We start from the raw sequence: 27,360 nt of genomic DNA on the forward strand, positions 1-27,360 counted from the left end.
AGCCAGGCGTGGTGGTGTGCACCTGTAATCCCAGCTACTTGGGAGGCTGAGGCAGGAGAATCACTTGAACCCAGGTGGAAGTTGCAGTAAGCCAAGATTGCGCCATTGTACTCCAGCCTGGGCAACAAGAGTGAAACTCCATCTCAAAAAAAAAAAAAAGGAAAAGAAACTCTAGGACTGGAAGTCAGGAAAGTTAGGGCTTATGATCCACCTTTAGGAATCATCTGGCTTTTGATGAGTTGAGAGTAAGTGAGCTCACTTAGAGACGGGAGAGAAACTGACCCTTTATTGATTCCTTGGAGTAAGAGAGTGAAGGTAGCAAAAGAAGATTCTAGGAGAAAATAGAAAAATGGAATTGCTTCTCAATTATGCAACCTCATTTTTGTTGCTCTTGCTCTCAGTCTTAGTGTTTTCGAAGGCACAAAATATCCTTGCAAGGAGATGAAGAGATTAAATATTATTGAAGTGAGTCTGTCCTGTTGCAAACATTTACATTCTTGTTGACCCCCGGGAATTTGGTCAATGTTACAATTGTCCTATTGTCTAGATTCATGTTTCTACACATACCTGGCTGAAGCTCTTCCAAGAACAGTAGCAATGATTATTCTCACATGCCTGCAGACTTGTCTATCATCATGTTTCTGAATAATAGAGTAGTGAGCTTTTTATGTATAACATTTGATGCTACTTAGTGGTTCCATTTTTTTATATTGTGAGTTTATATAAGAGTTTGAATAAGCTAAAATTACTGGGTAATTCACAGATCTGAAAAATATATGCTTTCTCAATAACTGTCTTGGGACTGCATGATAAGCATTCAGTTTCTGTACTAATTGTGTTTTAGATAAAATTTAAAGCTATGTGCAATTTTATGGAAGACATATAGAGTTCTTTCCATTTATAAAGTAATATATGAAATACCAGATGTTGGAAGGATGAAAGACAAAGTAGATCTGTTCTCTGACTTCAGGTATCTTGCTATTGAGTAGGAATTATAAAATTATGGTAAGTCAGGGGAAGTGACTGATTAGGAATTATGCTGATTAGGAATAGGGCTAGGGCAGTTTGGAAAAGGGCTATGTGTAGTCATTCACTTGAGTCTTTAGAGGTGAATATGTTGAGCAGGGGACAACATTTCAAATGGAGTGAAAAAATATATCCTGTATCATGGGAGGAGAAGCTGATTATGGCATAATTAGAGATTCTAGATCTCCTGTCAGAAATCAAAGTATTTAAGTGGTTAGGCTTTTTACTATCAGAGAAAGAAGTTACAAATAAGCCAAGAGGGAATACTAGAATAAACCTTGTGATGCTGGATTGGAGTCAGAACTATCAGATGAATTTGTAGTTTATAAAATATGTATAGGTAGATATAGAGCTAATTAAAGAAATGTGTGTATAGGCCAGGTGTGGTGGCTCACACCTATAAGACCAGCACTTTGAGAGGCTGAGGCGTGAACATCCCTTGGGCCCAGGAATTCAACACCAGCTCCCTGGACAATATGGGGAGACTGTCTCTACAAAAAAAAAATTAAAATATTAGCCAGGCATGGTGGTTTGTGTCTAGTCCCAGCTACTTGCAGGCTGAGGTGAGAGGATCACTTGGGCTTGGGAGACAGGTTGCAGTGAGCTGTGATTGCACCACTGTGCTCCAGCCTGGGTGACAGAGTAAGACCCTGTCTCAAAAACAAAAACAAAAGGTGTGTATACATGGGTCAGTATACAAACATATAATTCAGAGAGCCTAGAAGCAGTGACATCTCAGTGGCAATGAGCATAACTAGTAGTGCCCAGATGTGAACTTCTTCCATAAAAGAAAATAGGGCTCCTTGGGGAAATAGTTGATCCTAGGGCTGAAGCATGGCAAATAGAAGATGAGCCTGGAACATCTTGTAGTACTAGAAAGTAAGGAAGTGCAAAAAAAAAACAGAGGACAAGTTGAGAGAACACTGGAGCCAAGCTGAAAAGCTCCAAATGGCCAGAGCTGGAACAATTTGAGCAACAAAATAAAGATAGTATTGGATTATAACACAGGGAATACAATAAATATCTATGAAACCATACTAATATAAATAAATGGTTGGGCTGAACATGGTGGCTCATGCCTATAATCCTAGCACTTTAGGGGGCTGGAGCAAGATCATCTGAGCTTGAGTTTGAGACCAGCCTGGACAACATAGGGAGACTTCATTTCTATTGTAAAACATAATGATAATTAAATGGTTGACTAAATGAGGGAGAAAGAACAAATCTTCCTTATAGAAGAATTTCAATTAACAAATGTAGAAACGATGAGACTAACAGAAAATCACCATTAGAATACCAGTAATCATTACCGTAATCACCGTTAGAATACCAGTAATAATTGCCATAAGCAAGACCCACCCATGAAAGCTAAAACTAATGAGAACAAGTTTAAGAAGAAACAGAGTCAAAGTCCTCCCTCATAGCTGGGCGTGGTGTCCCACATCTGTAATCACAGCACTTTGGGAGGCTGAGGTGGGCAGATCACCTGAGATCAGGAGTTTGAGACCAGCCTGACCACTATGATGAAACCCCATCTCCACTAAATACAAAAAATTAGCTGGATGTGCTGATGCCTGTCTATAATCCCAGATACTCTGGAGGCTGAGGCAGGGGAATCACTTGAACCTGGGAGGCAGAGGTTCAGTGAGCTGAGATTGAGCCATACACTCTAGCCTGGGCAAGAAAAGAGAAACTACATCTAAAAAAAAAAAAGGTTCTCCCTCATCATTATGAATTACAAAGGGAAAACAAATAATAACTTTACAGAGGAGAAACCTGACAGATACCACGTTAACCATGTGATCAAGGGTAATGTCATGAGTTATTAGATGTCACATCAACATCCTGTACCCTCTGATATGATGCACTGTGAAGGCCACATCAGCTCTGAATTATTCCTTTCAAAAATGTATAGCCTTGAGCGGGTGGCTGAGTTCTCCATTGCCCTTGGTCGCAGGGTCACTGTTGGCACTGGGCCTGCAGCGATCACAGTGAACTTACTTCAGATTGTGTGGGACAACTGGGTTCATGTTCTTGTCCCTATGGGATTTGTTGTTGGATGTTATTTAGACAGAAAGAGTGATGAAAAGCTAACTGTCTTCCAGAACAAGAGTACATTATTTAAAAGGGAATCGCGACCCAGTGAAGAAGTGACCTGGAAGTAAAGACTGGCTGAATTATAGAGTGTTCCCATTTTAAAGTTCTTAGAGAAATAAAAATGTGTTATTACTGAAAAAAAAAAGTATAGCCCCAATCTAATCCGAGAAAACATGATGTTATTTAAAAACTTTTTTTTTTTTTTTTTTTTTGAGTATTGCAAGATGTTCCAGGCTGATCTTGTATTAGTCCTACCCCAGCTCTGGAATCAACCACTTCTCCAAGGAGCCTTGATTCTATTTTATTGGATAAATCAAGAAGCCCAAATTGAGGAACATTCTACATAATACCTGACCAGTACTTTCAACAATGTCAAGGTCATGTATGACAAGGAAAAGCAGAGCAACTGTCATAGATTGGAGGAGACTTCAGAAGACATGACAACTAAATGCAGTGTATGATCCTGAAACGGAAATAAGACATTATTGGAAAAACTGGTGGAAATTCAATAAAGTCTATAGTTAATAGTATTGTACCAGTGCTCATTTCTTAGTTTTGATAATTGTACCATGGTAATATAAGGTAAAGCTAGGTGAAATGTATATGGGAACTCTTGTACTGTTTTTGCAACTCTTATGTATGAAATTGTTTCAGAATAAAAGGTGAGTGCTCACTTCAGTCATACATATACAAAAGTTGAAATGATACAGAGATTAGCATGGTCCCTGTATGAGGTTAACACACAAATTTGTGAAGCATTCCATGTTTAAAAAAAAAGTTAAAGAACTATTAACTTCCAAAAATTTTTCAAGAATATGAATTTAGTCACTATTTTGTACAGAAATATAAACTTAGAAATAAATGTAATTTTCAGAAAAAACATTATGTAGCAACATATTTCATGCTGCTTTTATTTAAAATTCCTCTTTGCTACTTGAAGTTTTTTAGTTTTATTTTATTTTATTTTAATTGCTCCCTTTACCTGATGACATTCAAATTGGGAAGAGTTGTTGGTAGAAAAACTTTAAAACTCTACAATCTATTTCTTTTTTTTTTTTTTTGAGACAGTCTCACTCTGTCGCCTAGGCTGGAATGCAGTGGTGCGATCTCGGCTTACTGCAACCTCAGTCTCCCGGGTTCAAGCGATTCATTCTCCTGCCTCAGCCTCCCAAGTAGCTGAGATTATAGATATGCACCAGCACACCCAGCTAATTTTTTGTATTTAGTAGAGACGAGGTTTCACCATATTGGTCAGGCTGGTCTCAAACTCCTAATCTCAGGTGATCCACCCGCCTCAGCCTCCCAAAATTCTGGGATTACAGATGTGAGCCACTATGCACAGCCAACAATCTATTACTTAAAAATAATGTTTTTTCCTCCTTTCCCCTCCCCTCTCTAACAGGATCTGGCTCTATAGTGCAGACTGGGTCCGGTGTGATCATGGCTCACTGCAACCTTAACCTCCAAGGCTCAAGCAATCCTCCCACCTCAGCCCCCTGAGTAGATGGTACTGCAGACACACCACCATGCCCGGATAATTTTCTGTATTTTTTTTTGGTAGGGATAGGGTTTCACCATGTTGCTCCGGCTAATCTCAAACTCCAGAGCTCAAACAGTCTGCCTGCCTCAGCCTCCCCAAGTGCTGGGATTACAAGTGTGAGCCAGCACCCGTGGCCCATTTTTTATTCTTAAGCAAGTTTGCAGTTTCTTTGTTCTAATTTTTTGAGGCTACGTTCAGGAAGCCATACTGCTTGAACAACTAACCATCTCAGGAGTGAAAAAAGAGAGGAGGAGGTCACTGAGATTGGATATATAAGAACAGAATTTTATAAGTGGCTCGGGGAGGGCTGGTTGCAGGGGCAGCTCATTTGTTTTGTTTTGTTTTTTGGGTTTTTTTGTTTGATTTGGTTTGAGACAGAGTCTCGTGCTGTTGCCTAGGCTGGAGTGCAGTGGTGCAATCTTGACTCACTGCAACCTCTGCCTCCCAGGTTCAAGAAATTCTTTTGCCTTAGCCTCCCGAGCAGCTGGGATTACAGGCATGCACCATGATGCCTGGCTAATTTTTGTATTTTGGTAGAGATGGGGTGTTACCATGTTGGCCAGGCTGGTCTCGAACTTGTGAATTTAAGCGATTGACCCACCTCAGCCTCCCAAAGTACTGGGATTATAGGCATGAGCCACTGCGCTCAGCTGTTTTTGTTCCAAGCCTGGTTTCTGAGAGACACTTCCCTTGGTCAGGAGAGTCTATAAGTGAATTTATTAGAACAAGTTTCCTGAAGCAGTTACTGGCCTCCCCCTAAGCCATAGCTTGAGGAAGCAGATACCTGGGCCAGACTTCCCAGTGAGTAACTTTTCAAGGACCTTTGTTCCAGAGATCTTTATCTCCAAGCCACAGCTCACCCTAGGACAGTTTAGGGGCCCATCTCCAGCTACCTGGTTTGATAAAAGAACATTGAACCTGGGAGTTAGAACTCTAGCTCTAATACTAACCAGCTGGTGATTTTGGTAAAATGATTGAACCTTTATGCTTCTCAGTTTCCTCACTGTAAACAAAGGGATTTGGTTACTTTATTTATAAACTACTATCTTGATGAAAAAAATCTACCATTTGTATCTGAAACTGAAGGTATCTTTCTTCTCAACAAACAATTCCCCTTTCCATGTATACCATTTATTTGTCATGCAACTATTCTTCTAGCCTCTGAAGCTAAAAAATCTTAGTGTTTATTTTTGGGTTTTTTTGAGTGTTTTTTAATACTTTTTTTTTTTTTTTAAGATGGGGTTTTGCCATGTTGCCCAGGCTGGTCTTGAACTCCTGAGCTCAGGCAATCCACCCACCTTGGCCTCCCAAAGTGACATGACCCACTGTGCCCAGCCTGTATTTATTTTTGTTATATGTTTAATTTAACTCTTACAGCCAACCATCTTCCAATCCAGCAGTTCTTCTTTCACGGTTGATGTGGTAGTAGAATGCATATGACTGAGGAGAATGGGTTTTGGAGTCTGAAAGTCTGAAAATGGAACTCTTATCTGAGAGAGACTGGGTGGGTGGGGAGAGATAATATACCTTTTTTTTTTCCCCAGATGGCATCTTGCTCTGTTGCCCAGGCTGGAGTGCAGTGGCATTATCTTGGCTTACTGCCTCTGCCTCCCTGGTTCAAGCAATTCTGTTTCAGCCTCCCAAGTAGCTGGGATTATAGGTGCCTGCCAGCACGCCTGGCTAATTATTTGTATTTTTAGTAAAGATGGGTTTTCTCCATGTTGGCCAGGCTAGTTCCAAATTCCTGACCTCAGGTGATCTGCCTGCCTCGGCCCCCCAAAGTGCTGGGATTACAGGTATGAGCCACCGTGCCTGGCCCCAATACCACACCTTTAATGCAGGCCCATAAAAGCCAGATATTTATGATAGAGAGTATTTCAGGTGGGCCCAAGATAACTTTTAAGTTTCCCTGAATGATTATCTCTGATACTCATCACTCTGGGAAGATACTCGCCACCGCCACTATTCTCTTACTGAAAAATAATTTGTATGGGTTTGCAGCTAGGTAGTTTAGGGATTTTTCTACCCAGTATTCTACATTGGCCAAAGGTGGTAGTTTTATTCATTCTTCATTACTTGTAGTTAAAAGAAAATGGACTTTGGAATCAAACAATGAGTTTGAATCCCAGCTCTGCTACTTTATGGCTAAGTGATCATTGTAAAGTTAATATGTCTGAATCTCAATTTTGTCATCATAAATATAAGATAATAAAGCCAATCCTGTAGAGTGGTTGTGAGGATTGAGATATATGCTTTGCATAAAGTAGGTGTCTTAAAATGTTCGTTTCCTTCCAATAGTCGGATTTCTAACTTTAGCTTTGAATTTGTAGTTTCCTGTTGTATATCACTTGGATTTCTCTTGCTGACGTGTATATCTCAACATGTGTAAACCAACACTCATCATTTTCCCTCTTCTTTCTAGATTTACTGTCTCTGTTAATGAAATCAACAGCCTTCTAATCATTCAGGTTTGATGATGCCAGCTTTGATTCTCTTTTACCCTAACTTAATTTTATTCTAAGAACTGTCAGTGTCTCTCTTCCCACTTTTCCATTTCCACCTTCCCTAATTTAATGTAAGAATTTATACCTTGGGCTGGGCGCGGTGGCTTACCCCTATAATCCCAGTACTTTGGGAGGCCGAGGTGGGATCATGAAGTCAGGACTTTGAGATCAGCCTGGCCAACATGGTGAAACCCCATCTCTACTAAAAATACAAAAAAAAAATTAGGTGAGCATGGTGATGCATGTCTGTAATCCCAGCTACTCCAGAGGTTGAGGTAGGAGAATCACTTGAAACCGGAAGGCGGAGGTTGCAGTGAGCCAAGATCACACCACTGCACTCCAGCCTGGCAAAAGAGCAAAACTCCATCACAAAAACAAAAGAATTTATACCTTGATTACCTCTCACTGAGTTTTAGGATCTTCCTGACTAATAATTTAGACTCCAGTCTTTTTTTCAGCAGTTGCACACCACTGCTGAATAATCTTTTAAAATAGGATGTTTGTCATGTTACATGCCTTTTCAGAAACTTTTTTTCTTTTTCTGCACCCAATTCTTGCAGATTTTTCAGAAACTTTCTATGTTCCATCAGAGAGACTGTGATTAATCCACTACAGAGATCTTATCTTACAGGTGTGGATATTGAGGCTTCGAATATATTTTTTTTTTTTTGGTCTAAAAGCCCTGCATATGCTAAGTACCACATTAAGATTAGACCTCATCTCTGATCACTCACAGGTTACTTCTTCCCACTGTTGGAATAGGGCCCAAACTCCTTAGCATGGTTTTCTTGCTAGTCAGGCCCCATTATGTCTTATCTTGTCTATCTTCAACTTCTCTTGCACCTAGAGTTTAACTCACTCCTCAAAGGTGCTAATGCTGTTCTCCTTCCTGAGAAGTATTTTCCTCCTGCTGCCTCACTTTGTTGAAATTCTGCCCATTCCGTAAGTCCCAAGCCATATGATGTCTCTTCCTTTCCCTCTCACCAAGCCAGAAAATCAGGTCTTGTACTCCTAGATGATGTGTAGCCTCTAACCACATTCTGCCTTGTACTATGAATATTTGTGTATACGTCAGCAAGCCCAGTAGATTACGCACACCATTCAGGCAGGGACCTCTCCCTACATCTCATAGGAAGTAGTTATTCAATAACCTGGTACCAGAGTCTATCAAAACCCATGTATTGATTTTCACTTTTATCTGTTTCATAGTACTGATCACGTTACTAAGAAATAATATTATGCTTCTGTGAAGACAAGTGTGGTCAGGGTGGAGTCACCTTCTTCCCTGAGGATAAGGGGTGCCTCTCCTAGCTGTATGCCAAAATAGATGTTCTGGCTTTAACTTTATGGTTGGGAGTGATCAAAACCACAGACTTAGACTTGGGAGTTAACTTTTTTTTCTTTATCATGCTCAGTCTATCACATAATAAATCCTGTTCCTTTTTTACAAAAAAAATTTTTTTTCTGAGACAGAGTGCCACTCACTCTGTTGCTCATGCTGGATTACAGTGGGATGATCTCAGCTCACTGCAACCTCTGCCTCCCGGGTTCAAGTAATTCTGCCTCAGCCTCCCGAGTAGCTAGGCTTACAGGGGTGCACCACCACACCTGGCTAATTTTTGTATTTTTAGTAGAGACAGGGTTTCACCACGTTGGCCAGGCTGTTCTTGAACACCTGATGTCAAGTAATCTGCTCATCTCAGCCTTCCAAAGTGCTGGGATTACAGGCATAAGCAACCGTGCCCAGCCTGCAGACATATCTTGTATATTTTTTTCCTTTGATCCAGAATTGATTTTTATGTAAGAACTGACAGCATTTATACCCACACCTATGTTGGAAGTATATTTCTACCAAATAATATCTTAAAGCATTCATCAGCATTTTCTTAACTTGCCTTAAAGAGTTAAAAAAAAAAAAAACTATGATAGTTTTACATAATTAAGTTTAGCTGAATTGTTTGTTGCTTGTGTGTCTTTTTCTTCTTAGAGAAGGGGCTGGCAATGTTTGGTGAATCTGCCAGTTACATACTGGAAACCAGATAGACAAATAGGTATCATATATTATTTGATACATTCCAATTTATTGCAAAGTGCATGTGTCCAGGAAGAAGAGAAAACATTAAAAACACTAAACAGTAACATTTATTGCTTAGTTATTCTGCACCAGGGTCTTTTCTTCTTTATCTTATTTATTTCTTATAAGACTACTGCAAAGTAGGTGCCATTATGATGGATGAGAAACCCAAGGGAAACCTTTCACTAAGGGATGAGGCCAACATTTCCACCTAGAATTATCTGTCTCTAACCCGGAGCTCCCTACCATTAAAGGGCATACTATGCCTTCCTTCATGGGCATTAAAACATATTAACAAAACTAGTATTATTTTCAGACAAAGATTTTGTTGGAAGAATAAATATTGCATGTGGAACAGTAGTAGCGTGGTGTTTTAGAATTTCCCCTTGCTTATTCTGTATCACAGGACTTTTTTTTTAAGAACATCTTGGTCTGGCATCTAGGCTGGAGTGCAGTGATGTGATCATAGCTCACTGTAGCCTCCAACTCCTGGGCTTAAGCAGTCCTGCTTCAACCTCTGAAGTAGCTAGGACTACAGGTATGTGCCACTATGCCCAGCTAATTTTAATTTTTTTTGTGTAGAGAACAGGAGTCTTGCTATGTTACCCAGGCTGATTTCAAACTCCTGGCCTCAAGCTATCCTCCTAGAGTGCTGGGATTACAGGTGTGAACCACCATGCCTGACCCAGGACTTTTTTTTTGAAACGGAGTTACGCCCTTGTTACCCAGGCTGGAGTGCAATGGTGTGATCTCAGCTCACTGCAACCTCTGCCTCAAGCAATGTTTCTCTCTCAGCCTTACAGGTCGCTGGGGTTACAGGCATTTGCCACCACTTCTGGCTAATTTTGTATTTTTAGTAGAGATGTTGGTCAGGCTGGTCTCAAACTCCTGACCTCAAGTGATCCACCCACCTCAACCTCCCTAAGTGCTGGGATTACAGGCATGAGTTACCATGCCCAACCTGATCCAGGACTTTTATTGTGAAATGGCAGCCTGATCCAGGGCTGTTATTGTGAAACGGCAGCTTGAGTTGCTGGGTTAAACACCCTCTGAGTTCTACAGTTGTCAAGATTATTGAAAGCAGTACCTGATGAACCATTTGTTCTACCAGATCGGTTATACTCTTCGATTGTCAAGAGCCACAAGTAGTACTTTATTTTTCTTTTACTTCTGGTAGGCTGTGAATTAGCAGTACTTTATATATTTATATATATATATATATATATATTTTAGTTTTCAAGACTCCTGGATCAGAAACAAAGTGGTACTTTAGTCTATATTTTTCACTCTTCACATAAGGAAACCGTTGACCTACTTGTAATCTCACCTCTTCTGGACAAAGGTTGGAACCCCTTTCCTTTGGTAATTAGTGGGGTAAAATAACCAAATGATCCAGATTAATGGGTAGAGACCAGGTGATAGCAAGGGTATGGCTTTATGTATTCTTTGGCTGAAAGGGATGTTAGGAAAGAGGGTTTGTCTCCTGAACTTTAAGTACATTATACTTCCCCTTGTTAAAAAGCTTTAAAATGAGAATTGTAATAATAGTCAATGCTAATAAATATATGTAAAATGCTCTTAATACTACTGTTAACATACCTAGTATTTTAAATGTATTATCTCCTTAAGTTTATATCAAAACCTCCTGAAGATAGATATTATCCTTATTTTTTAGCTGAAGAAGGTGAAATGGAAAATATTACATAATATGTTCAAGGTAACAAAGTTAGGATTTCCCTGAAGTCTGTCTTAAAGCTCTGCTTTTCCTATTATACTACCCTGAGTCCCCAGCTCTCTCTCCAGCACCAAGTGGCCAGTGCTGCAGAGCTTGGGAAGAGAGAGCAGCCAAAAGAAACTTGGATGTAAGTAGAACCTAATTTGGACCTGGTTCTACTGAGATGCTGATTGTACCTCCCCTGGGATGTAATTCAGAAGAGGCGAACATTTCACTTCAAATGGGACTTTGGAACAGACTTACGTTCAGGGAAAGGCCAATTGATGTTTGCACAGTGGGCTCAGTCATAAAATGGAACTGGAAGGGACCTTAAAGGTCATCTGGTGTAGCCTTCTTTTATAGGAAACCACAGCCCAAAGATATGGGATCATTTGACTAAGGTTACACAATTTGGGGGAGAACCGGTGGAGGAGTGTGGTCTGCAAATTTAGGGTTCTACCACACCGCTGCCAATCCTTGGATGCTGGAGAATCCTCTTTTGTGGCTAATGTTCTGACTTTCTTTATTGCATAGGTATTTCAGTGTCCATAGACAAGATGGAATCAACTCCATTCAGTAGACGGCAGTGGACCTCACAATCATTGAGGGTAACGGCCAAAGAACTTTCTCTTGTCAACAAGAACAAGTCATCAGCTATTGTGGAAATATTCTCCAAGTAAGTGCTGATCCTAGTCCAAAAGGACCATCTGTCTTGACACACATTGCCACCTGTCAGGGAAGTTGGTGAAGGAAGTACATGATGTAAAATGGCTTTATTGGGCTCCTTCTGGATTTTAAACACTATATGAGGCACTGTGGAGAAGGAGGAGGAGGGTAATCAGAAGACACATTCTATGTCATCGAATTTTTGTTTAGTTGGGGATGAAAAAGTTATATACATAAAAAATTATTTTAAAAATATTATGAAATAATTATAAAGCAAAATCTCAGCAAGTCTAAAAGGAATAGGAGTGAGGACTAGATACAGAATAAGAGAGAGAATCATAGACAGGAGCTCATCAGGAAGGCTTTCTGGTTGAGATGAATTTTGAGGCAAGTTTTGATTTGGTTGAAGGAAACATTAAGTACACTCTATACCTGCACTTTCCAATGTGGTAGTCACTATATAGGTGGCTATTTCAGTTTAAATTAATTAAAATTAAATAACACTTAAAATTCAGTTTTAAATGTTTACCAGCTACATTTACTACTTTACAAGTGCTCTGTAACTACTACTTGCTGATGACTCTCATATTGAATAGCACAGTGTTTCATCGTTGTGCAAAGTTCGGCTGAAAAGTGCAACCTACACAGGCACACTACATGTAACCCACTGGTTGCTGGTTAGTAAATAAAGCTTTATTAGATCACACCTGGCCTGGTGTGGTGGCTCACACCTATAATCCCAGAACTTTGGGAGGCCAAGGTGGGTGGATCACTTGAGGTCAGGAGTTCAAGACCAGGCTGGCCAACATGGTGAAACCCCGTCTCTACACCATGCCACCGGACATAGTAACATAGGCCTGTAGTCCCAGCTACTCAGGGGGCTGAGGCAGGAGAATCACTTGAACCCAGGAGGCAGAGGTTGCATTGAGCTGAAATCACACCACTGCGCTCCAGCCTGGGTGACAGAGTGAGACTTCATCTCAAAAAAAAAAACACACATACACACCCTGGCCAGGCGCTGTGGCTCACACCTGTGATCCCAGCCCTTTGTGAGGCCAAGGTGGGTAGATCACTTGAGGTCAGGAGATCAAGACCAGCCTGGCCAACATAGCGAAACCCCATCTCTACACCATGCCACTGGACATGGTAGTACATGCCTGTAGTCCCAGCTACTCAGGAGGCTGAGATGGAGAATCACTTGAACCCAGGAGGCGGAGGTTGCAGTGAGCTGAAATCGCACTGCTGTGCTCCAGCCTGGGCAACAGAGCGAGCTCTGTATAAAACAAAAAAAAACAAAAAAAAAAGACTCAGGGCTGGGCGCGATGGCTCATGCCTGTAATCCCAGCATTTGGGAGACCGAGGCGGATGGATGACGAGTTCAAGAGATCGAGACCATCCTGGTCAACATGGTGAAACCTTGTCTCTATTAAAAATACAAAAAATTAGCCGGGCATGGTGGCATGTGCCTGTAATCCCAGCTACTTGGGAGGCTAAGGCAGGAGAATTGCCTGAACCCATTGCATTCCAGCCTGGGTAACAAGAGCAAAACTCCGTCTCAAAAAAAAAAAGACTCTGTCTCAAAAAAACAAAAACAAAACCCACACCCTGGCCAGGTGCCACCGGTGGCTCACGCCTGTGATCCCACTACTTTGGGAGGCCAAGGCAGATGGATCACCTGAGGTCAAGAGTTCAAGACCAGCCTAGCCAACATGGTGAAACCCCATCTCTACTAAAAATACAAAAACTAGCTGGGTGTGGCGGTGGGCACCTGTAATCCCAGACATTCAGGAGGCTGAGGCAGGAGGATCACTTGAACCTGGGAGGCAGAGGTAGCAGTGAGCCGAGATCACACCACTACACTCCAGCCTTGGTGACACAGCAAGACACTGTTCCTCTCCCCCCAAAAAAGAAAACACCCATAATACATCCATGGCCATTTGTGTATTCACTATGGCTGCATTTGTCCTATTAGCAGAGTCACATAGTTGCAGTAGAGACCATAACACCCTCAACGTCTAAAATATTTTCCATCTGCCCCTTTAAGGAAAAGTTTGCTGACCCCTGATCTGAACCATGAGTTCTATAATATGAGGGCCACTTTCCTGCTTATATTATGTCCCCGATGTGCAGTACAGTGACTGGAATATAGTAGGCACTCAACAAATGCTCAAGGAATGATATATGTAAATAGTATACCAGAGATGGTAAACACATCAGCTTCACTCAACTAGAGATGCCATCGTGGGGAGGAGACTAGGGTAGGTGGTAGGATTGCCTCACTAGTAGAGTTTGTTAATTGGAAGCTACTGCCCATTTATGAGAAGAAAGATGTTAAAGATTTGAAAAAAGGGATGCTGGGAAGTGTATCTAGAATTCAGGGAATACCAATAGGAGGTTTCTGTATCTATGATGTCACTTTTTCTTCAGTAATAAACTCATTAAGCACCTGCAGTATGGGAAACACAGCCCTTCCAATGAGTAGAGGTGGGGTAAGACTGCAAAGCCCTTTTACCTTATACATTATTTGTTTTATATTGCTGTAATTTTATGTTAAACATGTTGTTTTTTTTTTTTTTAAGATGGGGTTTCACCCTGATGGCCAGCCTGGTCTTGAACTCCTGACCTCAGGTGATCCACCCACCTCTGCCTCCCAAAGTGCTAGGATTACAGGCATGAGCCACCATGCCCAGCCTTATTTATTTATTTATTTATTTATTTATTTTGAGACAGAGTCTTGCCCTGTCATCCAGGCTGGAATGCAGTGGTGCGATCTTGGCTCACTGCAGCCTCTGCCTCCCAGGTTCAAGCAATTCTCCTGCTTTAGCCTCTCAAATAGCTAGGATTACAGGCAGGCATCACCACACCTGGCTAATATTTGTATTTTTAGTAGAGACGGGGTTTCACCATGTTAGCCAGACTGGTTTTGAACTCCTGACCTCAGGTGATCTACCCACCTCAGCCTCCCAGAGTGCTGGAATTATAGGCATGAGCCACCATGCCTGGCAAACATGTATTATTCTTACCAAGAAAAGAAAATAGGCTGGGTGCAGTGGCTTATGCCTGTAATCCCATCACTTTGGAAGGCTGAAGTGGGAGGATCGCCTGAACCTGGGAGTTCGAGGATACAGTGAGCCATGATCATGCAACTGTACTCCAGCCTGGGTGATAAGAGTGAGACCCTGTTTCCCCTCCTTCCCCTGCCAAAAGAGAAGAAACTCAATAAAGATAGATAGTTCATTAAAAAGAGACAAAAAGGCCAGGCGCAGTGGCTTACACCTGTTATCCAAGCACTTTGGGAGGCTGAGGCAGGCGGATAACCTGAGGTCAGGAGTTTGAGACCAGCCTGACCAACATGGTAAAACCCTGTCTCTACTAAAAATACCAAAATTAGCTGGTTGTGGTGGCACGCCCCTGTAATCCTAGCACTTTGGGAGGTCGAGGCAAGAGAATCACATGAACCCCGGGGGCGGAGGTTTCAGTGACCCAAGATCACGCCACTGCACTCCAGCCTGAGCAACCGAGCGAGACTCCATCTCAAAAAAAAAAAAGAGAGAGAAAGCTAGAAAGCTATTAAGACTTAATCCCTGACCTCAAGGAATTTAACAATAGAGTTTAGGTCCCCAAACTTTCCTATCTTAAGAATCACCTAGGGTACTTCTTGCCTGTAGTCCTAGCTACTTGGGAGGCTAAGGCCAGAGGATTGCTTGATGTCAGGAGTTTGAGGCTATAGTGTACTGTGATTGCCTGTGAATAGTCACTTCACTCCAGCCTGGGCAACATATCTCTGAAAACAAACTCCAAAATTTAGTGGCTTTAAATAATGACAGCATTTATTTTGCTTGTAAATCTCCAGTTTGGGCAGGATCTCTGCTGTACTCAGCATCAGCCAGGGTGGCCCAAAGGCTGGGGGCCATAATCATCAGAAGGCTGGCTCATTCACAAGTCAGGTGGTCGATGTTGTCATCTGAGATCTCAGCTGGGGCCAGGGTAGAAACACCTACACATGGCCATTCCATGTGGTTGTTTGGCTTGTTGGCTCAGTTCCCAGGGCAAGCATCCAGAGATGGAGGGAAGGAGGGAGCAAAAGAGGGAGTTCAAAGTTGTGTTGCCTTTTATGACCTAGCCTCGGAAGTCATACAGTATCACTTTTGCCACATTCACTTCATTAGAAGTGAGTCACTAAAGCTGACTCATTTTGGGGAGGGCAATTTGACTCTACTTTCTGATAGGAATGTCAGAGGTTTTTTGGACATTTTAAATTTTTTAAAATAAAATATATATATGTATATATTGAGACAGGGTTTCACTCTGTCGCCCAGGCTGGAGTTCAGTGATGTGACCACGGCTCACTGCAGCCTCAAACTCCTGATCTCAAGTGATTCTCCCATCCAAGCCTTCCAAGTAGCTGGGACTACAGGTATGCACCACTGTGCCCAACCTGGACATGTTTTAAAACCATCCTATATTCTGATTCGATCTGTGTGGGATAGAGTCCAGGAAATTATGTTTTAACAAGTATCCTAGGTAATTTTTATCTTCAGGGAAGTTTAAGAAGCACTGATAGATATGGACTTGTGAAGTCAAAGCAGTGAACTTGAACATGAAGCAGAATGAATCAAGTTTAAGATAGGAGATTGAAGCAAAGGATTATGGAAGCTGAACATGAATAAAGGGAACAGGAAAGCAAGCAGTCTGGCATGGAAAAATACAGACCAGAGAAGGAACTGGTGTAGTTCATTTAGGGCCAGATGGAAGACCTCAAATGCTCTGTTAAGATTAGGATTTAGTAAGAAAACCAGTGAACACAAATGGTTTTCATGTGGGGAGAGCGACATGATGACATGATCAGACTTGTATTTTAGAAAAGTGCTTCTGGCAACTGCGTAAAGGCTATATTAGAAAGGTGAGAGATTGGTAACATGGAGACAATTTCTGAGGCTCTCTTGGGAACCCAAGTGAAAGCTGTTAAGGTCAAGGGAGAACAGGAATAGAGAGAAAAGGAAGGCTATCAGACTGTGTTGAGATGTGATTAATGGGACTTGGAAACTCCCTGTTCTGCAGAGAAACTTCTCTACATTCTTACCCTTTTCACCCTCGTTAGCCCCACCTGTCTTTAACTAAACTTGGCTTTCCCTTGACATACATCCTGTGTTTGAGCAGTGGCTGCCTGCTCTTTCTGCACATGCTTCCCTGAAATATTTTGGGGCCAGGAGTCAGGGTTGCTACTCTCCTATATCTCCAATACTGTTTTCCATTCATTGTTTCTCCTGCTTCTGAAGTTCTAGATGTGTGCTTTCAGGCTCACATCTAACTAGATCACACTCTTATCCTCCCCTTCATTGCAGTGATGTGCCAACCTCCAGGGGATGCTGGCTTCCAGCATCATTTTCTTTTCAGTGTTTCTCATTGAGGGTGCTATAGCATTTGGGGTGGGGCAGATCTTCTCTGTGCAGGATATTCATCATCATGCCCTCCTCTAAATGCACCCATGACATTGTTTTTTTCCAGCTTTTTTTTTTTTTTTTAAACAGGGTTTCACTATGTTGGCCAGGCTGGTCTTGAACTCCTGACCTCAGGTGCTTCACCCGCCTCAGCCTCCCAAAGTGCTGAGATTACAGGCGTGAGCCACTGTGCCTGGCCAGCACCCAAGACATTGTGACAAACAAAAAAGAAAAAAAAAGGGATAGGGGAGATAACAAGATTCTCACACATGTCTGAATGTCCCCAGGGCCAATGGTATCCTCATTGAAGAATCACTGGGTCCACATCAGTGATCTGGCTGATACTTTGGACTCATAATTTCTTCTCTCTCTCTCTGATACTTTGGACTCATAATTTTTTCTCTCTCTCTATTTCTGTCTCTGTTTCAAGACAGGTGTCAGGACTACATGTTTGGGTCCCCTTCCACAAATACTCCCTTCATGGAAGCCATCTTTCTCTCTCCTGGATTTCCCCTTTGGAGTCCCCTTCCACACTCCCTTGTGGAAGCCTGTCTTCCCCTCCTAAACTCCATCTCTCTCTATTCCCTTCCACTCAGGGTGGAAGCTGCTTTCCTCTCCTGGATTCCATCTTTCTGGATTCTCTCTCTTAGCATGAGGGGTAGCTGTTTCCTTCTCTCTCCTTCTCCTGTTTCTCTCTCTTTCTAAATAAATCACTTTCTACAAAAAAAAAAAAAAAAAAAAAAAAAGAGACAGGTCTCACTCTGTCATCCAGGCTAGAGTGCAGTGGTGTTATTATGGTTCACTGCAGACTTCACCTCCCAGGCTCAAGCAGTCCTCCTGCCTTAGCCTCCCAAGTAGCTGGGACCACAGGCATGCACCATCATTCCCATCTAGTTTTTTATTTTTTGTAAAGGCAGAATCTCACTATGTTGCCCAGGCTGGTCATGAACTCCTGGACTCAAGTGATCCTCCTGCCTCAGCCTCTCAAACTGCTGGGAATACGGGTGTGAACCACTGCATCCAACCTGGACTCACAATTTCTTGATCTTCCCAGTTTCTGCAACCTGCATGTTGTCTCCCATGCATCTGCCTCCAGTCTCAGCCTATCGTCACCCAGAATCCTTCTCTGAAATGGTGCATTTGAACAACCTACTGTTTGATGGGAGCCTCCTGTTTTCCCCTTGTTTGACTCCTATTTCCAGTGACCCTGTCCTTTGACTTCCAGGACACCCAGCCCAGGATGTCAGTCCCCTTCCTGGCTTCACTTTCTTCCTTGCCCAACTTAGTCACTTCAGTGAGGCTCTTACCTCTTCCCAAGTGCCTTTCTCACTGCCGTATTCTGTGATTGTCCAGCCCAGCCAGTTCTCATTAGGATTTGGGTCTTAATAGTAGCACTAAGGGAGTTAAGAAGTTGGAAAAGTCATCATCTTTAGGACCTTCTTAATCTTGCCGAGAGAAAGTACAGAGGGATCTCACAGGTCCTTCTCATGGTATGCTGGGTTCACTGTCTTTTCTCTATGAAGGCTGAAAGGGCAAATGGTAGTTATGCAAAACTGTCAATCCTGAACCTGTTAATTAGAATCAGTGTGCCAGGCACCATGCTAGATCCTTGATAGAAATACATACTATTTTGGCTGGGCACGGTGGCTTATGCCTGTAATCCGAGAACTTTGGGAGGAGGAGGTAGGTGGATTATTTGAGGTCAGGAGTTCAAGACCAGCCTGACCAGCATGGTGAAACCCTGTCTCTACTGAAACTACAAAAAAAATTAGCTGGGTGGTGGCGGCGCATGCCTATAATTCCAGCTACTCAGGAGGCTGAGACAGGAGAATTGCTGGAACCTGGGAAGTGGAGGTTGTGGTGAGCCGAGATTGCATCACTGTGCTCCAGCCTAGGGGACAGAGTGAGATTTCATCTCAGAAAAAAAAAAGAAATATATACTCTTTTTTTTTTTTTGAGACGGAGTTTCGCTGTTGTTACCCAGACTGGAGTGCAATGGCATGATCTCAGCTCACCGCAACCTCCGCCTCCTGGGTTCAAGCAATTCTCCTGCCTCAGCCTCCTGAGTAGCTGGGACTACAGGCGCGCACCATCATGCCCAGCTAATTTTTGTATTTTTAGTAGAGACGGGGTTTCACCTTGTTGACCAGGATGGTCTCGATCTCTTGACCTTGTGATCCACCTGCCTCGGCCTCCCAATATATACTATTTTGAATTCTAACAAAAACTATGTGAGGAAGGGGGCTTTACTCCTCTTTTATAGTTGAGAAAACTGAGGCAAAGGAAGTAATCCACTCAGGTTAATGTTTGAGTTTGTTCCTGTCAAATATTTTTCTTCTGATGTGCTTAACATATGGAACTGGTTTGGAAAGGTGAATAGAGTTATTTGGTAGGCTGGAATAGAGTTATTTGGTAGGCTGGGAGAACGCTGGAGACATTCCAGAGGAAGGGGAGCAACAGGAGGTAAAGGCATCGAAATAGGACAGGTGGTGGTGTGTACTGAAGGGAGTGAACACCAGGGAATCAGCCTGGATTTCTGTTCTAGGTTTTACACTCAGTGGAAACATATTGCTAATATTACTTAAAGTTTTTAAGGTTCACTCACTGTAGCTTCTCAAAGAAGACTGCAGGACTGTTTTCCGAGATCAAATGAGATCAGGCGCATTCAGGGTGGTATAGACTGCAGGACTATTCCACAAAGCATATACTAATTTCTATTTCCAACACTGAGTGGCTTTATATTATGGGGTTTGAAAATAGTAAGTCCTATTCAAGCCTAGCTAAAAACAGTAGGGAAACTTAGGAGATTTCTGATCTGAGATTAATATTAAAAAGGTGTTTGGAGGAAGCTTAATCTAGCTGATATTTGTAGATAAGTCAGCTTTGCTTTCTAATTGTTAACAGTCCATTTTGTGTTTATATGTGTAGACGAGTACTTTTTCTAGCATGAGAGTTTGTGTCTCATGCGCCTTTATAACTGCAAACTTATTTCTCTGACTAAGCCTCTATAACAATTATTACATTTAAGGTAAGAAGTTCCTATCAATAGGTCCATTTGACTAGCTAGCTTTGGTTTCACTCACTGTTGACTTCAGCATAATATGATCGTTCATTTGATAACACTTGACTCTCTGGGTGGAATTTGTTTGACTCATACATTTTTGGAATTAGAATCTAGCCTGGTAGTTTGTAAACTATCTTAATTGCGGTCTTCAGAGGAATCTCAGGGGCCAGTTCTCCAACAATTGGAACACCCTAAGGGCTAAGCCAGGCCCAGATCCCAGGCCCAGCCCTTTAGATTTTCCATTCCAGCAATCCTGCTTTGGTCCCTTTTAAAGGTTAGGTTCTACATAAGACAGCATTTGAAGAGAGGGTTCTGCAGCTAGCAGAGCTTCGAACCACAGATCTGGCTAGCATTTGCGCCACTCCTGTGACAGATTAGGAACTTGAGGTCTAGCAATTATGATTGAAGGTCGCACACCAAAATGGTAGAATTGATGAACCCAGCACGAAGATTCCTAACTTAGCCCCCTACCAGAGTGCCTCTGTTATCACAGCTTCTCCTATTTTTGTTATAACTTTACCCATTCCTAGTTCTGGGAAAGAGGAAGAGGCCAGGTAGAGAGGATCACTTGAGCCCAGAAGCTCAAGACTGCAGTGAATTATGATTACGCCACTGTCCTCCGGCCTGGGTGACAGAGTGAGAACCTATATTCAAAAAACGAAAGAAAGTGTTCATATTTAGTTTTCTATGACTATACTTCCTTCACTAAGAAAAAAATTCACCTTCAAGTTGGCCTAGTTAACTTCCTTTTCTTTCACTTCTCTGTAACATTTTAGTGGTGAAATTGTTCCAGAAGAAAATACATTGCCTAAACCTTGGGAGTTTCCATTTTCCCTTTTTGGCTCTGCATTCCCTTTGCTCTATTCGAGGTCATGCAAGCGTCATGGCTCAGGAACTCTGTTTTCTGGCCTCAGAAAAATTTGAGACACTGTTATTACTCCCCAGATAATTTTAGCGTCCTCCATCAGCTGCCTGCCTCACAGCTGAGCATTAATGAGCAGTTGCAAGATTAAATTCCTTATGTGAAGAAAAGGAGACTGGACCACAGAAATAAAAAAAAATCTGGGAAGGAAAGAGGGACAAGATTTTAATTACAGAAATTTTATTGCAAGTGTTTTATTTTCTCAAATTTGGATCTTCAAAATGGTGCCCCCATTTTGTGTCCTTAACATTTTGTGTCAAAAGAATGCTAGTTGCATTCTTTTTCTCTGGCCTCTGAGAAAAGTCTGAGGCCTGAACACTGAATTCAGAAATATTGAGCCTCAACCTTGTAGCAATCTAACAGTACAAAATGTAAAAGTACCAAGGATCTAACTTGGAAGAAGGTGGTGGTATAGAGGCTTTCTCTCTGTTATCTGCTATTTAGAAGAAACTTCATTACAAATAAAAGGTGGGGATATTTGAGTAAGGATTTGAGAACAGGATTGAAGACAGTCTTTGGTGTATACATCTGTTCTTACAGATGCCTCCATGCTAAAAGGACAGGGCCAAAGATGAGAACTGTCTTGATGGTTTTTTTTTTTTTTAATCTATGTTTCTGTTAGACACTAAAGGGAAGGGAACCTCTGAGCTTATTTACTCAACTAACCACAGTATAAACCTGTCTGCCAATTGATTCTAGTTTTTATATATTATATTACTGCTGTAATATACTGTAGATGATTATCCAAGGGGTGTGGAAATGCAAGTTCATGACCAGTTCTAAGTTCCTTTTTATAATAGCTACAATCCACTGTGTCCCTGAATTCTCACTTTTAGGGAATTTCTTACACAGATATATTAGCACAAGTGGGAAAAACATATGTACAAGGACATTCACCAAAGCATTATTTGCAATGGTGAAAAACTGGAGCTGGGCGCGGTGGCTCACACCAGTAATCCCGACTTTGGGAGGTCGAGGTGGGTGGATCATGAGGTCAGGAGTTCGAGACCAGCCTGGCCAACACAGCGAAACGCTGCCTTTACGTAAAAACATGAAAATTAGCTGGCTGTGGTAGCGTGCGCCTGTAATCTCAGCTACTCAGGAGGCTGAGGCGGGAGAATCACTTGAACCTAGGAGGTGGAGGTTGCAGTGAGCCGAGATCATGCCACTGCACTCCAACCTGGGCAACAGAGTTAGACTCTGTCTCAGAAGAGAAAAACTGGAACCAATCCAAATGCCCATTAAAGGAATAGGGGTGAATTAATTATGAAACAGGATTGCCAAGATTACTGAACACTTCTATGTTGCCAAATCAAGAGGATGTTTCTTGGCCTTTATCTTAGATGAACCCTCACCGCTTTTTCCTTGCCACATTTTTTGCTTCTCTTGGCTTGTCTGGCAGTCTCCTCATTTTCCTCCTCCCTCTCTGTCTCTTCCTTGTCAGTCTCTCTTATTATTGGTTCTGACTGATGAAATGTTAGGAGTCTCTGGGACTGAGTTCTGGGCATCATCTCACACTACACACTGTTTGCAGATATCATCTACTCCTGTGGCTTTAATACCGTCCATGGGCAGATAAGTCCTAAATGTGTACAACTAGTCCAGAGCTTTCTTCTGAGCTCTGGACACATGCATCTAATCACTGCTACTACCAAATGGATGTTTTAGTTAACATGGCTAACATTGAACTCTTGATCTTCCCCATTTCCAAATTTGTTCCTCCTTCACAATTCCCCATCCCAGGAAGCATTGCTTCCATTGACTCAGCTGCCAGAAACCTAGGAATCATTCTCTCTTCCCTATCTCATTACCAATCTACTGATTCTTCCTTGAAATATATCTCAAATCTATTCACTTTTCTTTCTCTCCAGCGCCATTCTCTCTCTGCAGCCCAGCCAGCATTATCTGTCATTAATGCCACATCCATTCTCAGCCCCCTCCAGTCCATGCTCCACACTCCAGAGCACTCTTTTAAAGACATGAATCAATGAGCATCCTGACATTACCTACTCCTACCTCCCAACCTCATATCCTGCCCTTTCCCCTCTCAAGCTTCTGCAACACTGGAGTTCTTTGTATATTCTGTACACAGGAGATACTTTCTTGCCTTAAAGCCTTTGCACATGGTGTTTTTCTGTTCCTGGAATGCTTTCCTCCCTTCTTTTTGTCTGGCTAACTTCATCTGGTCAAACTCAACGTCTCAGCCTACAGGTCATTTTTTCAGCGAGGCTCTCCTTTTTAAAAAATTTTATTTTATTTTATTTTGAGATAGAGTCTCACTCTGTTGTCCAGGCTGGAGTGCAGTGGTGCCATCATGGCTCACTGCAGCCTCAAATTCCTGGGCTCAGGTGATCCTCCCACCTCAGTCTCATGTGTAGCTGGGACTATAGGTGCATGCCACCAGGCCCTGCTAATTTGTTTTGTATTTTTTTTTTTTTTTTTTGTAGAGATGGGGTCTCACCATATTACTCAGGCTGGTCTCAAACTCCTGGGCTCAAGCAATCTGCCTGCCTTGGCCTCCCAAAGTGCTGGGATGACAAGCTTGAGCCATCATATCCATCCATTTGTTTTTAACTGACTAATAATTTTACATATTTAGGGGGTTCAGTGTGATTTTTGTTTGTTTTTTTGAGACAGAGTCTCACTCTATCATACAGGCTGGAGTGCAGTGGCGCTATCTTGGCTCACTGTAACTTCTACTTCCCAGGTTCAAGCAATAGTCCACTCTAGCCTCCCAAGTAGCTGAGACTACAGGTGTGCACCAACATGCCTGGCTAATTTTTTTTTTTTTTTTTTTTTGAGACAGAGTGTCACTCTGTCACCCAGTCTGGAGTGCAGTGTTGTGATCCCAGCTCACTGCAACCTCCACCTCCTGGGTTCAACTGATTCTCTTGCCTCAGCCTCCTGAGTGGCTGGGATTACAGGCGCCCATCACCATGCCTGGCTAATTTTTGTATTTTTAGTAGAGACAGCGTTTCACCGTGTTGGCCAGGCTGGTCTCAAACCCCTGACCTCAGGTGATCTGCTCACCTCAGCCTCCCAAAGTGCTGAGATTACAGTTGTGAGCCACCATGCCTGGCCAATTTTTGTGTTTTTAATAGATGCAGGGTTTCTCCATGCTGCTCAGACTAGTCTTGAACTCCTGGCTTCAAGTGACCCACTCGCCTCAGCCTCCCAAAGTGCTGGGATTACAAGCATGAACAACCACACCTGGCCAATGTGATGTTTTAATACATGAATACATTGTGGAATTATCAAATCAGGCTAATTAATATAAGTGATTCTTTCCTTGATTTCCTCTTCCTTTCTCAATTTTGTTCCTTTGTTATTTAATAAATACCCTGGGTTTTTTTTTTCCAAAGGACTTACCACTGTGTACCTGTGTGTATGTGTATGTATATTTGTGTGCTTCTGTTTTTAGTGTCTAAACTGTAAGCATCTGAGAGCAGGTATTATGTCTGTTTTGGTAATATCTTTCACTACTTTTTCTCTAGTGCTTGGAATACCAATAAGTATTGGTAGACACCAATAAGTATTTCTTGAATGAAAATGTCAGCTGCTCTGAATTTCTCTCTGAAGTGGAGAAAGGGAGAAGCAGAATAGTATGTATCACATTATCTCACTTTTGTTACTTTAAAACTCAAATATGAGTTCCAAATATTTTCTCCCACTCCATGCGACCTTTTCACTTTGTTGATAGTGTTCCTTTTCATGAGACAGAGTCTCACTCTGTTGCCCAGGTTGGAGTGCGGTGGTGCAGTCTCTGCTCACTGCAACTTCTGCCTCCCAGGTTTAAGCAATTCTTCTACCTCAGCCTCCTCAGTACCTGAAATTACAGGCACGCCACCACACCCAGCTGATTTTTGTCTTTTTAGTAGAAATGGGGTTTTACCGTGTTGGCCAGGCTGGTCTTGATCTCCTGACCTCAAGTGATCCACCTGCCGTGGCCTCTCAAAGTGCTAGGATTACAGTCATGAGCCACTGTGCCTGGCCTGTTGATAGTATTCTTTGATGCACAAAAGTTTATTTTGTTTTGTTCTTGAGATGGAGTCTCACTCTTGTTGCCAAAGTTGGAATACAGTGGTGCAATCTCAGCTCACTGCAACCTCTGCCTCCCAGGTTCAAATCGTTCTCCTGCCTCAGCCTCCCAAGTAGCTGGGATTACAGGTGCACACGGCCATGCCTGGCTAATTTTTGTATTTTTAGTAGAGATGGGGTTTCGCCATGTTGACCAGGCTGGTCTCGAACTGCTGACCTCATGTGATCCACCCAGCTCAGCTTCCCAAAGTGCTGGGATTACAGGCGTGAGCCATTGCACCTGTTCTCACAAAATTTTTTAATTTTGTTGAAGTCCAGTTTATTTTTTCTTTTGTGCCTGTTCTTTTGGTGTCGTATCCCAATAAGTCATTACCAAATTTTGTATTGATGAGATGATTAAAAGATAATAAAAAATTAAAATAAAATAAAAAATAAGAAAAACAAGAATAAAAAATAAAGAAAAATGACAAAAAATAAATTTCAAAAATCATTGCCAAATCCAGTGTCGTGAGACTTTTCCCCTATGTCTCAATCAAGAGTTTTATAGTTTTAGCTCTTACAGTTAGGTCTTTGATCCATTTGACTTAATTTTTGTTTATTGTATAAGGTAGCAGGACAATTTCATTTTTTTGCATGTGGCTATCCAGTTTTTTCAGCACCATTTGTTGAAAAGAGATTGTCCTTTCCCCACTAGATGGTCTCGGCACTCTTGTCAAAAAATTATTTGACCATCCATTTAAGGGTTTATTTCTGGAATGTGTATTCTGTTCCATTGGTCTATATGTCTGTCTTTATGCCAGTATCATACTGTTTTGTTTTAACTGTGGTAAAATACACAGTATATAACATAAAATTTACCATTTTAACCACTATTTTTTTTTTTTTTTTTGAGACTGAGTCTCACTCTCTTGCCCAAGCTGGAGTTCAGTGGTGTGATCTCAGCTCACTGCAACCTCTGCTTCCTGTATTCAAGAGATTCTCTCCTTCAGCCTCCCAAGTAGCTGGGACTATAAGTGTGAGCCACCGTGCTTGGCTAATCTTTGTATTTCTATAGAAAGGGTTTTGCCATGTTGACCAGGTTGATCTTGAACTCCTGACCTCAGGAGATCCCGCTGCCTCGGCCTTCCAAAGTGCTGGTATTACAGGCATGAGCCACCACACCCAGCCATGAACTTTATGTTTATATCTGCCTTTTTATTTATTTAGTTGTCGTTTTACTGTTGATTAGTAGTTCTTTATATTCTAGGGAAATTAATTTTTTGTCTGTAATATAAGTTGCAAATATATTTTTAACTTGTCAATTGAGTTATAGCAGTTCTAATCCCACTTTCTTCCTATTTATGGTCAATTAAATGCCAGAAATTTTTGGTAGTTCTTTTCCCCTACCCAATTAGAGAGTTCTGCTCAATTGCAGAGCAATATCTACATGGTGAATGAGATACTTGTTAATATCTGATTGTTAAAATTAGACAGTGATAAGGTTGGGGGCTAGGCATGGTGGCTCACGCTTGTAATCCCAGCACTTTGGGAGGCCAAGCCTGGTGGATCACTTGAGGTCAGGAGTTTGAAACCAGTCTGGCAAACATGATGAAACCCATCTCTACTAAAATAAAAACAAAAATAACCAGGTATTGTGGTGCACACCTGTAATCCCAGCTACTCAGGTGGCTGAGGCAGGAGAATCACTCCAACCCAGGAGGCAGAGGTTGCAGTGAGCTGATATTATGCCCCTGTACTCTAGCCTGAGGGACAGAGCAAGAATCCTTCTCAAAAAAAAAAAAAGATAGGATTGGAGGACACTTTATGTAATACTCTCTTAGCTGGGCATGGTGGCTTATGCCTGTAATCTCAACACTTTGAGAGGCTGAGACAGGAGGATCACTTGAGCTCAGGAGTTTGAGGCCAGCTTGGGCAACATAACAAGACCCTATATCTACTAAAAACAATTTTTTTAAATTAGCCAGGTGTGGTGGTAGATGTCTTTAGTCCCAGCTGAGGTGGGAGGATTGCTTGAGTCCTGGAGGTCAAGGCTGCCCTTTTTTTTTTTTTTTTTTTTTTTAAGACAGGGTCTCACTCTGTAGCTCAGGCCAGAGTACAGCAACATGATCATAGCTCACTGCAGCCTCAACCTCCCAGGCTCAAGGAATCCTCCTATCTCAGCCTTCCCTGTAGCTGGGACTACAGGCATGCACCACACCTGGCTAATTTTTGTACTTTTTGTAGAGACAGGATTTTACCATGTTGCCCAGTCTGGTCTCAAACTCCTGGGTTCAA

At 42.0% G+C, this 27,360-nt stretch overlaps 2 protein-coding genes and 1 non-coding gene across 14 annotated transcripts in view; all 3 read left to right on the forward strand.

Annotated features, from left to right (window-relative positions):
* LIMA1 (LIM domain and actin binding 1) overlaps positions 1 to 27,360 on the forward strand; it is a 113,202-nt gene that overhangs the window by 28,568 nt on the left and 57,274 nt on the right. For 6 of the 12 annotated variants that reach the window (XM_078336668.1, XM_078336670.1, XM_009003760.4 and 3 more), the window contains one exon: positions 11,490 to 11,631. In XM_078336668.1, the coding sequence (XP_078192794.1) occupies positions 11,513 to 11,631 (119 nt within the window). In that variant the 5' untranslated portion in view covers positions 11,490 to 11,512. Of the gene's footprint in view, positions 1 to 7,085; positions 7,132 to 10,308; positions 10,584 to 11,489; positions 11,632 to 24,542; positions 24,651 to 27,360 lie in introns of those variants that run through there. The other 6 variants (XM_078336667.1, XM_078336671.1, XM_078336672.1 and 3 more) reach the window with 3 other exon arrangements.
* LOC108593137 (NADH dehydrogenase [ubiquinone] 1 beta subcomplex subunit 1) lies at positions 2,734 to 3,330 on the forward strand. Its single transcript, XM_078336701.1, has one exon. It carries the CDS (start codon positions 2,856 to 2,858, stop codon positions 3,189 to 3,191), a length of 336 nt encoding a protein of 111 aa, XP_078192827.1. The 5' UTR covers positions 2,734 to 2,855; the 3' UTR covers positions 3,192 to 3,330.
* LOC118144636 (U6 spliceosomal RNA) lies at positions 3,788 to 3,893 on the forward strand. Its single transcript, XR_004729396.1, has one exon. It is a non-coding gene; the product is annotated as a U6 spliceosomal RNA (small nuclear RNA).

The sequence above is a fragment of the Callithrix jacchus genome, chromosome 9, assembly GCF_049354715.1.
Source record: "Callithrix jacchus isolate 240 chromosome 9, calJac240_pri, whole genome shotgun sequence".
NCBI lineage: Eukaryota > Metazoa > Chordata > Mammalia > Primates > Cebidae > Callithrix > Callithrix jacchus.

Bases quoted from the DNA above. Each gene is read 5' to 3' on its own strand.
- LOC108593137 (XM_078336701.1), top strand. From the start codon at position 2,856: ATGTCACATCAACATCCTGTACCCTCTGATATGATGCACTGTGAAGGC.